This window comes from Schistocerca gregaria, chromosome 1, assembly GCF_023897955.1.
Source record: "Schistocerca gregaria isolate iqSchGreg1 chromosome 1, iqSchGreg1.2, whole genome shotgun sequence".
NCBI classification, from domain to species: domain Eukaryota; kingdom Metazoa; phylum Arthropoda; class Insecta; order Orthoptera; family Acrididae; genus Schistocerca; species Schistocerca gregaria.
The window spans coordinates 1,167,317,280-1,167,331,337 of NC_064920.1; the positions used below are offsets into that span (position 1 = coordinate 1,167,317,280).

A 14,058-nucleotide genomic window follows, 5' to 3' on the forward strand; every position below is an offset into this window, starting at 1 on the left:
GAAAGTGTTCAGTTAACAGACTGGGCCACGTAAGCCCATTGCACATAATTGAAGTGAGATGGTTAGAAGTGATGAGTACCATAAAATTCATTTAAATATTCATTACACCCGCTGGTCTTTCCCTTGCGTCTTTCTGTCTTTCTGACTGTTAAAAATCTCCTTTTCTCAGATGTTTGGACGTATCGGGTTGAAATTTATGTCTCTTGATGGTACAAAAAAATCTAAGCTTTTAAGTCAGTTCAGTCAAAAGATACGGTCTTTATCTCACATAGTTTGATACTTGCAAACTCGCACATCGAAAACTATTGGGTATTTCTTGTTGACTTAGAACCATGTTATCTGGCAATAAGCAAGATTTCACAGTACATCTAAAGGAAAAAATCCGAAAACTTAATTTTTAATTATACCCCAAGACATTTTTTGTCATTTGTTATCTGACTGATTGTCTGTCCGTCAATAACGAGCAGAAATATAGAGTTGAAATTTATGTCACTTACTAGTGATGACCTTGCTATGGACTGAGAGTAAATCGAAGAACGACGAAAGTAATGAGGAGCAGTAAAAATGCGAACCGCGAGAAACTTAACATCAGACTTGGGAATAGCGAAGTAAGCAAAGTTAAGGAAATTTTGCTATCTGGGCAGCAAAATAACCCATGATGGACGGAGCAAGGAGGACATAAAACGCCGACTAGCTCTGCAAAAAGGACATTCCTGTCCAAGGGAAATCCACTAGTTTCAAACTAGAGGAAGAAATTTCTGGCAATGCACGTTTGGGGCACAGCATTGTATGGTAGTGAAACATGGAGCGTGGAAAAATCGGAACGGAAGAAAGTCGAAGCTACAGACGATACAGAAGAATGTTGAAAATTAGATGGACTGATAAGGTAAAGAATGAGGTGGTTCTCGGCAGAATTGGCGAGGAGAATAATACGTGGAAACCACCGACAAGAAGAAGGGACAGGATGATAGGAGACCTGTTGAGACATGAGGGAATGACTTCCATGGTAGTAGAGGGAGCAGTAGTTGGTAGAAGCAGTAGGGAAAGACAGAGATTGGAATACAGCCATAAAATAATTGAGGAGGTTGCAACTGCTACTCTCAGGTGGAGAGGTTGGCGCAGGAGAAGAGTTCGCGGCGGGCCGGTTAACCAGTCAGAAGACTGATGAAAAAGAAAAAGAGATTTTACACAGGATAAGTGACTTATTTCCGTCATCGTGAATTTTTAAACAGCACTAGTGGAGTATTTCCCCGGGAGAAATCTAGGTTTGCACAAGACGAGGCAATGGTGAAGAGAAGAGGGGATGTGGAAATCTGGCGACATTGCAACGCTGGAACCTCCCAAAGATAACTACTTGGATTATTAAGTCTGTGCGATCTATGTGCTACTATGGGCATTATTTTGTTCTATTGGCTGTCTTTACGAAGTACCGAAGCATCTTAGGTTCTTTTGCAAGATCTGACGTGATTTGACGTGAAATGAGAACATCTAAGCAAACCTGCCTAAAAAGTTAGTCATCCTTAGAAGACATAACGCAAATACCGCCTTACATCACATATAGACTAGGTAATAGCCTTATTTCGGCAAGGAAGGGAGTGCACAAGATTATTTGTGTGTGCCACATCTAACCGAAGCTATGCGTTAATGACCAGATGCCGTAGAACTACCAATTTGCTACGCTGCACCTGCTATTTCAAATAGCCCCAGATGTTTCCCACGGGATTAAAATGGGATGCTTTAGGGGGCTAGTCGAAGTATGACAGGCTGCTTAATTGTTCGTCACACAAGGAACATCACGTACAGGAATGAGAACGCGGCTGTCATTTTTGGAAGATGGGAATTTCCACAGCATACTCATCATGATTATGTAGAACAACTGGCGGATTGCGAGTAGATTTCGCGCACTGTTTATTCATTCATGCTGGGAATTGAGAATCTCAGCGATTTTCGTCTTTTATCGATATCGATGTTGGCAAGTAAAGCGTTTCTGAAGAAGAGAAATTTGTTAACATCGAGTATAGATTTAAGTGTCAGGAAGTCGTTTCTGAAAGTATTTGTATGGAGTGTAGCCGTGTATGGAAGTGAAACGTTGACGATAAATAGTTTAGACAAGAAGAGAATAGAAGCTTTCGAAATGTGGTGCTACAGAAGAATGCTGAAGATTAGATGGGTAGATCACATAACTAATGAGGAGGTATTGAACGGAATTGGAGAGAAGAGAAATTTGTGGCACAACTTGAGTAGAAGAAGGGATCGGGTGGTAGGGCATATTCTGAGGCATCAACGGTTCACCAATTTAGAATTGGAGGGTAGCGTGGAGGGTAAAAATCGAAGAGGGAGGCCAAGGGATGAGTACATTAAACAGACTGAGAAGGATGTGTGTTGCAGCAGGTACTGGGAGATGAAGAAGCTTGCACAGGATAGAGTCGCATGGAGAGCTGCATCAAAGCAGGCTCAGGACTGAAGACCACAACAACAACATTGGCAAAATATTGGTCTTGGGAATTCCAAGACCGTGTCAGAATCTGTACAGCAGTTCCCCAAACTAGCCCGGCCATAGAGAAAAGATTTAACAAATGTTTTTTATTTGCTTACTAAAACCTGACTACAACTTACAATTTATATTTGCATGCTGTAATGTTTGGTTCAAATGGCTCTGAGCACTATGGGACTTAACTTCTGAGGTCATCGGTCCCCTAGAACTTAGAATTACTTAAACCTAACTAACCTAAGGACATCACAAACATCCATGCCCGAGGCAGGATTCGAACCTGCGACCGTAGCGGTCGCGCGCTTCCATACTGTAGCGCCTAGAACCGCTCGGCCACCCTGGCCGGCAGGGAAGAACAGGTAACAGGATTGTGGAAAGAGTCAAGGGTTGAGATCGGTTAATGTTTCTAATTGTCATTTATTGTAATTTAGCAGCTCTTTCACAGCTGAAGACCTCCAACAATAAATCTTAACAAGATAAAAATGCAATTAAGATAGCAATAAATTAATTCAAAAACAAAATATGCAAAGTGCAATACAAATGGCTGAGGGCCACAATTAATTTCCAAAATTTTGGAATATATTACCACAGATATTTAAAGGCAAAAGGCCAACAAGAATTTCTAAAAAAATCGAAATTCAATTAAGATAGCAATAAAATAATTTAAAACCTAAAAGGCAACATATGCAAGGTGCAACACAAATGACTGAGGGCCACAATTAAACTTCAAAATTTCAAAATATGTCACCATAATCTTTAAAGGCAGAAGGCCGCAGTGTTTAAGGTTAAAAGATAAATTTAAAAATTAATTTATCAAAATTTTATGAAACCAAGCAAATAAGCGTAAGCCTAAAATTTAAAATAGCTGACAACAAATAATTAAACACCGGTGGCACTCAGAAGGCCTCCAGGGAGGATGGTCTGTCCTCGTTCACTTAGGTGAGACAGGTGGTGAGCCCAACTACACTTGATCCGTTGGAACCCAACCAGGGGGCAACCATGGACCGACCGACACAACAACTTGCTTCCCGTCAATCAGTATATGAGAACCCCAACCGGCAATGTTACAAACGTGGTAATCCACAATGGAGTCTGTTCTAGGCGCGCAGTCCGGAACCGTGCGACTGCTACGGTCGCAGGTTCGAATCCTGCCTCGGGCATGGATGTGTGTGATGTCCTTAGGTTAGTTAGGGTTAAGTAGTTCTAAGTTCTAGAGGACTAATGAGCACAGCAGTTGAGTCCCATAGTGCTCAGAGCCATTTGAACCACAATGGAGTACGTATTTGCTTTCAAAATTACACACTATGTTGGACAGCGACAATAGGTGAGGAAAGGACGCTGCCTGAATTTACGTTAGTGGCCAGGTTAGGCAGCCGGAACGCTAAAGGCCACTACACAGAAAATTCCACTGGTGCACTCAAATCATAGTCGACCAAAATAGAGAACTGCACAGAATGGCGGCTTAATCTCAGCAGTATAACCTCTCGGCGTTGCCCACCGGAAAACCTCCCCAACAGCAAACCACCGAAACGAACCACCACAACAGGAATGGACGTGGCTTGGGTAGTTCAAACCACTACTCAACTTTGACGTCATGAGTCGGCGAACCACGAAGCTCGTAACGATCGGACAGCTCCACAGACGCTTCGACACTGCGCAGGGGCTGCCAGCGGCCCCAGCCGACTGCACCACGTGGAGAACTTCCCTCGTCCGCAACCACCGACCGACTCCTCTCATAATGCCGACAACATCTCATAGAGTCATCAGTGGAAATAACACCAACTATGCACACAACCTGACAAACACCTGCACGAAGACCTGAAAAATTCGCGACAGTAACTGAACACGCACGAAGACAAATCGGGAGTCGATGCACACACACACGCAGCCGACTCATGAACGATCGACGAGCCACTACGCGTCGTCCGGTAGGACGACCGACCGACGATCCACCAAGACCGTGGCCCGGCTCGAGCGATGCGTGGCGGCAGTGGTCGGGCGAGCCATGTCGACGCAGACCTCACTGCTCCAACCCGACTGCACCAGTGACGCATTGCAACTCCCCGACTGGCAGGTCCGGACTGCGCTCCAGACACGTTCCAACTCACTGGCAGCCCCAACTCTAGACCCGAAATCCCTTACGACAGACTATCACTGGGTAATAATAGCAGTCGAGCAAAGATACTACTTGAGGGGATGAATCGATACGCGCTGCTAACGCCGCTTACAGTCAGGAAAAGCAGTAACTCAGTGACAGTAGTAATTTAAATTAACGTAGTGAGGTGGAAGTACATTTAAAACAGGGTGTAAAATAGATGATGGCGGGAAGATGAGCCATTCACGGCTCAATATCTGCTCAACTTCGCGTCGTACAGTGATATAATTTCTCAGGGACATCCAGAGACATATGTGGATACTATCTGCGAAATGTGTTCCGAATAGACTTAGTAGTAAAGAAGTAAGAAATTAAAACGTCGTGGATTATGCAACTGTATTCCACGCATCTCATTATTTGACGTCATATCTCCTGAACTATGTGTCGTACAATGATATCTTTTGGTAGGTATATTCAGTGTCATATGTGGATACAGTCTGCGAAATGCGTCGCGAATGCAGTTATTAGTAAAGGAGTGATAAATTTAAACAGTATTCCTTGTATGAACAGCAAAAATGTAGTAAGCGATGAACTTTTTTCCTTTCATCATCCTGTGGGGGTTGTCAGCGAGAAAAAGTGTGGTAAAAGTTCGAAATTATGTCTAAAGTTTGCTGCAAATCACTGAGTGCTCTCATACTCCAGTAATGGGTGAATGTAGTGTGGGTGCGTGCGAGCCAAGAACTACTCTGCTTTTTTTTCCCCACCCTACCTCAACCCTTTTTGGAAGGCCCACAGCGACTCTATCCACACGGTAAGTGATATGTGTACCAAGTTTGGTTGACATGGGTCTAGTGGTTTAGGAGGAGATTTGGGCCATAGATAGATATATACATACTTAAATAAAGACATCAGTTTTTATAATATATATGGATATATTACAGAAGAATTTCTTCTGGATTATGCATATGTCTGTCATCATTTTTAATTTAAGACAGTCACAACAGGAAACTGTTCTACTAGTCAAAATATCCACGGGTGTACTGCCGGTCTATAGTGTCCAACGGGCACAATATTTCGGCGATCAAACATGTCGCCATCATCAGGTGAACTGACGGCACGTTCACAGGAGCTCAGTCCGTCAGTTCACCTGATGATGGCGACATGTTTGACCGCCGAAATATTGTGCCCGTTGGACACTATAGACCGGCAGTACACCCGTGGATATTTTGATTATCAAATACGCCGGGAGAAACTAAAGAATGTTCTACTAGTATTTATGAAGTGTAGAATGATTATGTACTGTTGATATTGTAGTTTCTCGAAAGATGAGCGATGATTAAAAATGTGGTGGTTGATATTAAAGTTTCCCGAAAGATGAGCGATGATTAAAACCGGAAATATTTCGCCCCCAAAAGTATTACAGGGTGCTTAAACTATCAATTTTCTGCAGGCCATAGCTACAAATTAGACGTTTTCTGGACGCTTTCACTTTAGCGTACATGGAAGTCATTTCACAATGCCTCAGCAGTGTACATTATTGAATCGGATTTGTTGAAACAGAGGTTGTATAAATTTCAGTTGACCAAAGACTTTCGAATGAAACGCGCTGCTGAACGCGCGGAATAATCTGCTTTGGGAACAAATGAAATTAGTGAATGCGTTGCCTGAAATCAGCTCCTGGTCGTACTGAAATCCAGCGGTGGTGCTCTTCCGACCGCACCATGTGGTGGTTCATCGTTTCCGTCTTGGCTGGTTATCTCATTACTTTCATTATCCTCGAGGTGGTGAGTGTGCACATAATTGAACTTACCCATTAAGAGATGAACAGAAACTTGAAAACTGACTAATATATTTCATTACGTATTGTCAAGTGTGAAACTTATTTTTATATTTAGATTCATGTGTTTGTGTTGCCATCAAACCTTTAAGGTCAAAATCGTACACAAAGTATCGAATTCTAAGTTGTGTGTTTCGATGTAAGGTATCATTAGGAAGAAACGAGTGTCAGGTGGCGCGACGCCTTGAATGAGCAACGCATATGAGACAGGTTTAGAAAGAGCTTCTGCTTTACAAAAACTCTCCTCATTCGTGTGTGATGTATCCAGGACGAAGTTTACCGCCGCGGAAGAGCACAAGAACTAGCAGACTTGCAATTAATCCATGTTGTAGCAGGATGTAATGTCTGGAATACCGAACGCATTTTAGGAGAATAATTTCGGAAAAACCGTCACCCTAATTGGAAGAACTTTACCGCCATGGGCAGAAACAGAGCGAAACTGGGTTCTTAAAGCCACATAAAGCTGACCAAGGATGTCGACAATGAATTGATCGCGCAGTCGAATTGTAAAAGTTGGCGTTATATGATGTGTGAGAAAGCGTGCTAGTAAATTGAACTAGCTATTTCTAATATTAATGTGAACCGTAAGGTGAAAGAAAGTATGATAGGAGAGTGTATTTTCGGTACCGTTGATTGCTGTTGTTGATAATGGTTTGATTGATAAACGATGTTGATAATTGTTTAATTGATAAAAGTTGCGAAATGGTCAAATCGTTAGTGGCACCTAATGGGAAAGTGTATTTACGATACCGTTGATTGCTGTTGTTGATAATCGTTTGCTTCATAAATGATGTTGATAATGGTTTATTCGATAAATGATACGAAGTGAATGCACAAATCGTGAGTGGCACCTGGGTAGCCAATCACATTACTTGTTCGTAATTTTCTATGTTTTGTTAATGAAGTTAACAGATATTTTGTTTCACTCATAGCAATTTAAACTGAGCCGTTGCGTGTCACCCTAACCAACACCTTGGAAATGGTAACATATTCCGAATAAACAGTGAAATATTTATGACAATAATGACTAGAAATATCATTGCTGCCAGTTTCAGTCATAATAATTTAAGCTGTGTTATTACGACCGAGCATAACCACAACCTCAGAATTCGTGACATGTTCGCAAGAAGCAGCCAAATATTCGTGGCAACCAAGATGAGAAATTTCATGACGATTCTGACTGCCTGCCGTATACTATCACCTCATGGACAAAGATCAAAGATAATGAAATTCCAACAGCAGCAAGCAAATGGAGAGTCTGAAGTGCACTTTAGCAAAGTGTTTTGAGATGATGTGGTAGAACGTCCAGAAGGATTTTAATGAGTGACACCGATCGTGGAGGTTTACATATTTGTATCGAATGAGGAAAGTTTCATTAGTAAAAATATTGCAACTTTCCCATCAGATACACAATTCGGAGAATATATTGTGATGAGTATTGATGTATCAGCAGTTACACCGCAATCACAAAAAAAAGTGAGCAAGTAACACGGCGCGGATTCAGGGTTCGTTTCTCAATAGGGGAGGGGGTCTCAGTTTGTTGTTACGTTTTAATATAATAATGATAATAATTGTTTGCATCAGTACTTAGTAGGTCGCTTTACGATAAAACGGCTCGTAGGTCCGGCGACCCGAGTAGCCCCTTACACAAGCAACTGGAAAGTATGTTATTTGTGTTAAATGTAGCTTGTAATCTAGAGAATTTCTTGCCAATTTCGATACCCTTAGTTTTAATAATACTTTATTTTTCGAAAGGTAGCAGTGAAAATTGGAAATTGATAGATATAAACATATATACGCTTCTGCTGAAACGTGCGCGGATCCGCCCTGCTAGCAGTAGAGACAAATGATTTTTGAAAGCACAGTTTATTTCTGTCAGTGGATTAGTTACAACTCATGCATTGAGACTGGCCGTATCTCAGAGTACTTTACGATACTCTGCCACATTTCAGACAGCTGAGAGTACAAGGAAAGGAAGCTTTTCTCACGTACTTTTCAAAGATTTAACATTCGACACTGACTGTAGAACATATTTATTTTCACAATTGCAATTTTCACTTTAAGGCTTTTGTCAATTGGTATCATGCAGACGACTGTGCTTCAGCGTATCTCAAACTTAAAAATCCTCCAACATGTACACATGTCATTGCCATACCCAAGCCTTTTGCCGACGTTAACATCCTTAATATAAATTCCAATAAACTACTGTCCTTTTACATTGTTTACATGTGAACATCTCTTTTTACTGAAACTATGAAACGAAAGTCAGTTTATTGTTTCTCAGAATTTTCGCCTGTAATATTTTTACATCTCTGCATGCGTACGAACCATTTTTCGAACAATTTTTTCCACTTGAAAGTAGCCAAATAATTTCTACTTTTATTTTTTGCCTACAATGTTTTTGTTTTTGTTTTACTACGAGCTTATTTTGGCAATGCTTTGCGTGTTTGTGCTATAGTCACCTTCGATTGTTCGAAACAAGCTCTTTGAATTATCTCTTGCGTCCCCCCTGACATTCGTATCTTTGGAAGCATATTGAAGCCATCAGCCAACGGGAAACGTTCGCGAGTGTTGTACCACTAGAAGATACAGTTTCGTTTTCTGTTTGGAAGTTAGTCTGATCAATTCTGTTTCTTCTTTTGCTGGTGTCGATGCGAAATGGTTTGAAGTTTCTGCAATTATTAAGACTGTGGATGAGATCTTTGCAGTTACTTGCCGTGGTGTCAATAGGCGTTATGCAGATTCTTTCAGTCGTGCTCTCTAAATGTTTGTACGGTTACTTTACGATCATTACGCGTACAGAACTTGTAAAGGTATGATTCCGCGTGGTGAAACCAATTTTCACCTTTCTCGAAATGGAAGCTCATTGTAGGATCAAACGATATCTTTTCACTCTGAGGCCTAAGCCGAAGTGGAAACTGCCTGAATAACACACACACGTTGTCCACAGTACCACCCCAATAATCATTATAATCTTCCGCGCGAATTTGTTCCGGGTGTAGCTCACCTCGCTGTCTCGAAAGCTAGATCACTGTGCGTTAAGCTATGCGAAATGGTCGGTCACTGATGACTAAAAAAACAGGAGTGACGCGGTTAACACTTATGAAGTCGAGTGCCAAAATCCGTGTCGGCTAATACCTAAGACCGGTATTTTGCCTGGAAGCCGTGTATGTGACTCACACAAGAAAACTTAATCTGCTTGGGGTATTACTTTGAGCATGACGTGTTAAAACATTTTTGCTTAATTCGCTGTAACTGCGCGCACGCTCTTCAAAGCACCATCGCGAGTAACGTTTTCATCTGCGCCTTTTTTTTTCGGAAGAGGAGGGAGCTCATCTGGTAGTTACCTTAATGAATCCACCTGTGTGAAACAGATTACGGCTCCTTAATTAGGGGAGTGGCGGCTCGTGAAGGGGGGATGAGCGACACCGGCTTTTGTTATTTGGCAGACCCTCCCACTGGCGTGGTCCGCCCCTCACGACTCGTTCCCTCTCGGTATGTGACGCCGGTGGGCCGCTGGCCCCTCTGTGGTTTAACATATTGCTTCGCATTCCGGCCCAGCGTCGTACCAGTGGAGGGTGCGGGCTGTCACATGTGAGGTGCCAAGGCGCATCGGAGAACTTTATTGCATACGGTCTATTGATGACGCTGGACATCTCCCCATCGACTGCAGGGGTGACGATGTATTGCGTCTCGGTGAATGCGCCGAGCCGCGACGGATGCGATCTGTACAAAAGGCACAATATCACCGATAAGTGTGGATATGTAAATCTTCGTGCTTTCACGGCGTACTGCTTGTTCTATAAAATCTCACGGAATGCTGCTGTATCCAGTAGCCCTCCACTGCTGATTAGCCGGGCGGTTATCGCTGAAACAACCGCTTTTCGTTATATCGTTTTTTTCATCGCTAGCTTAACCAGACCACTAAAACCTCTCAAATAACCGGTTTCTAAAATAACCGATTTTCCTTTTTTTTAGTCCTATTATTTCCTATATTAAACATAGAAATCGAACGAAGACGGAAAAGTGTTGACTCACTCAGTTTTAAGATACATAGAATGTATATATTAACTTAACGCCTTGGAAGGCCCAACGGTACCGACTGGCCGCCGTGTCATCCTCAGCCCACAGACTTCACTAGGAGGGATATGTGGTCAACACACCGCTCTCCCTGCCACATGTCAGTTTACGAGATCGGAGCCGCTACTTCTCAATGAAGTTTTTTTTTGGTCATCAGTCTACTGACTGGTTTGTTGCGGCCCGCCACGAATCCCTTTCCTGTGCTAACCTCTTCATCTCAGAGTAGCACTTGCAACCTACGTCCTCAATTATTTGCTTGACGTATTCCGATCTCTGTCTTCCTCTACAGTTTTTACCCTCTACAGCTCCCTCTAGTACCATGGAAGTCATTCCCTCATGCCTTAGCAGATGTCCTATCATCCTGCCCCTTCTCCTTATCAGTGTTTTCCACATATTCCTTTCCTCTCCGATTCTGCGTAGAACCTCCTCATTCCTTACCTTATCCGTCCACCTAATTTTCAACATTCGTCTATAGCACCACATCTCAAATGCTTCGATTCTCTTCGGTTCCGGTTTTCCCACAGTCCATGTTTCACTACCATACAACGCTGTACTCCAGACGTACATCCTCAGAAATTTCTTCCTCAAATTAAGGCCGGTATTTGATATTAGTAGACTTCTCTTGTCCAGAAATGCCTTTTTTGCCATAGCGAGTCTGCTTTTGATGTCCTCCTTGCTCCGCACGTCATTGGTTATTTTACTGCCTAGGTAGCAGAATTCCTTAACTTCATTGACTTCGTGACCATCAATCCTGATGTTAAGTTTCTCGCTGCTCTCATTTCTACTACCTTCGTCTTTCTCCGATTTACTCTCAAACCATACTGTGTACTCATTAGACTATTCATTCTGTTCAGCAGATCATTTAATTCTTCTTCACTTTCACTCAGGATAGCAATGTCATCAGCGAATTGTATCACTGATATCCTTTCACCTTGTATTTTAATTCCACTCCTGAACCTTTCTTTTATTTCCATCATTGCATCCTCGATGTACAGATTGAAGAGCAGGGGCGAAAGGCTACAGCCTTGTCTTACACCCTTCTTAATACGAGCACTTTGTTCTTGATCGTCCACTCATATTATTCCCTCTTGGTTGTTGTACATATTGTATACGACCCTTCTCTCCCTATAGCTTACCCCTACTTTTTTCAGAATCTCGAACAGCTTGCACCATTTTATATTGTCGAACGCTTTTTCCAGGTCGACAAATCCTATGAACGTGTCTTGATTTTTCTTTAGCCTTGCTTCCATTATTAGCCGTAACGTCAGAATTGCCTCTCTCGTGCCTTTACTTTTCCTAAAGCCAAACTGATCGTCACCTAGCGCATTATCAATTTTCTTTTCCATTCTTCAGTATATTATTCTTGTAAGCAGCTTCGATGCATGAGCTGTTAAGCTGATTGTGCGATAATTCTCGCACTTGTCAGCTCTTGCCGTCTTCGGAATTGTGTGAATGATGCTTTTCCGAAAGTCAGATGGTATGTTGCCAGACTCATATATTCTACACACCAACGTGAATAGTCGTTTTGTTGCCACTTCCCCTAATGATTTTAGAAATTCTGATGGAATGTTATCTATCCCTTCTGCCTTATTTGACCGTAAGTCCTCCAAAGCTCTTTTAAACTCCGATTCTAACACTGGATCCCCAATCTCTTCTTAATCGACTCCTGTTTCTTCTTCTATCACATCAGACAAATTTTCTCCCTCATAGAGGCTTTCAATGTATTCTTTCCACCTACCTGGTCTCTCCTCTGCATTTAACAGTGGAATTCCCGTTGCACTCTTAATGTTACCACCGTTGCTTTTAATGTCACCAAAGGTTGTTTTGACTTTCCTGTATGCTAAGTCTGTCCTTCCGAGAATCATATCTTTTTCGATGTCTTCACATTTTTCCTGCAGCCATTTCGTCTTAGCTTCCCTGCACTTCCTATTTATTTCATTCCTCAGCGACTTGTATTTCTGTATTCCTGATTTTCCCGGAACATGTTTGTACTTCCTCCTTTCATCAATCAACTGACGTATTTCTTCTGTTACCCATGGTTTCTTAGCAGCTACCTTCTTTGTACCTATGTTTTCCTTCCCAACTTCTGTGATGGCCCTTTTTAGAGATGTCCATTCCTCTTCAACTGTGCTGCCTACTGCGCTATTCCTTATTGCTGTATCTATAGCGTTAGAGAACTTCAAACGTATCTCGTCATTCCTTAGAACTTCCGTATCCCACTTCTTTGCGTATTGACTCTTCCTGACTAATGTCTTGAACTTCAGCCTACTCTTCATCACTACTATATTGTGATCTGAGTCTATATCTGCTCCTGGGTACGCCTTACAATCCAGTATCTGATTTCGGAATCTCTGTCTGACCATGATGTAATCTAATTGAAACCTTCCCGTATCTCCCGGCCTTTTCCAAGTATACCTCCTCCTCTTGTGATTCTTGAACAGGGTATTCAAGTAGCTCCTCAGTTTGCCTCACAAGGGCTGAGTGCCCGAGCTTGCCAACAACGCTCGGCAGACCGTATGGTAACCCACCCAAGCGCTAACCCAGCCCGACAGCGCTTAAATCCGATGATCTGACGGTAACTGGTGTTACCACTGCGTCAAGGCCGTTGCCATTAAATTAAATAGGCAAATAAAAGCAACCTTTTCTCGAAAAGTGATAAGTGGTTAACTACCACAAAGAATCACCAGTACTCTCTCATTGATTCCAATTTTTTGATTCACTGTTAAAAAAAAAGGTTCCAATGTATGTGAAATCTTATGGGACTTAACTGCTAAGGTCATCTGTCCCTAAGCTTACACACTACTTAACTTAAATTATCCTAAGGACAAAAACACACACCCATGCCCGAGGGAGGACTCGAACCTCCGCCAGGACCAGACGCACAGTCCATGACTGCAGCGCCGTAGACCGCTCGGCTAATCCTGCGCGGCCACCGTTCAAAAATCATGTTGTAATCGGACTTCACGAGTTGTCACTACTAAGGAGAGAAAACTGAGACCAAAGTATTTTATTTTTAGCGTTAATTTGTCCGTTTTAAGGGTTACAAGCAGCTAATACATTTCATTTTACTGATACCGCGCTTCGCAAAAAATTCGTGACTAGGGATGATGCCATACTGTAATACAACTGACGTGCAGCGACGACAGTCAGAAACTACCATACAGACCAAATGGGGCTAGTTATGCACACCGCATGTACACCTTACTATCTAAAACGTCACATCACAAGGTAACAGGTATATTATTGCCTTAGCAATGCTGTACCAATTCTTGTCATGTGTTTGTAGCTCATTTCTGTCGGATTTATAATTAAAATAGTACTCATCGATTTTGCCATTTTCCATAATAACGCAGTATTTCAAGGCAGTGCAAATTTTACTGACAAAACTTACTCGTTCTTTAAAAAATATTTATTTAAAAACGAAAAATTTTAGCACTGCTGCTATGACTAATTGGTATTTCGATTCCAGAAAGACATTTTCACTATGCAGCGGAGCGTGCGCTGGTTTGACTATTTTACCGAGTTATAGCAAAAAATACTGTAAAAACACTTTTT

General features: G+C 42.1%; 1 protein-coding gene across 1 annotated transcript in view; it reads left to right on the forward strand.

The window, feature by feature from the left end:
- The first annotated feature begins 6,226 nt into the window (after nucleotides 1–6,226).
- LOC126316859 (uncharacterized) overlaps nucleotides 6,227–14,058 on the forward strand; it is a 33,762-nt gene continuing 25,930 nt past the window's right edge. The window contains exon 1 of the mRNA XM_049992936.1: nucleotides 6,227–6,370. Within this exon, the coding sequence (XP_049848893.1) occupies nucleotides 6,242–6,370 (129 nt within the window). The 5' untranslated portion in view covers nucleotides 6,227–6,241. The remainder of the gene's footprint in view (nucleotides 6,371–14,058) is intronic.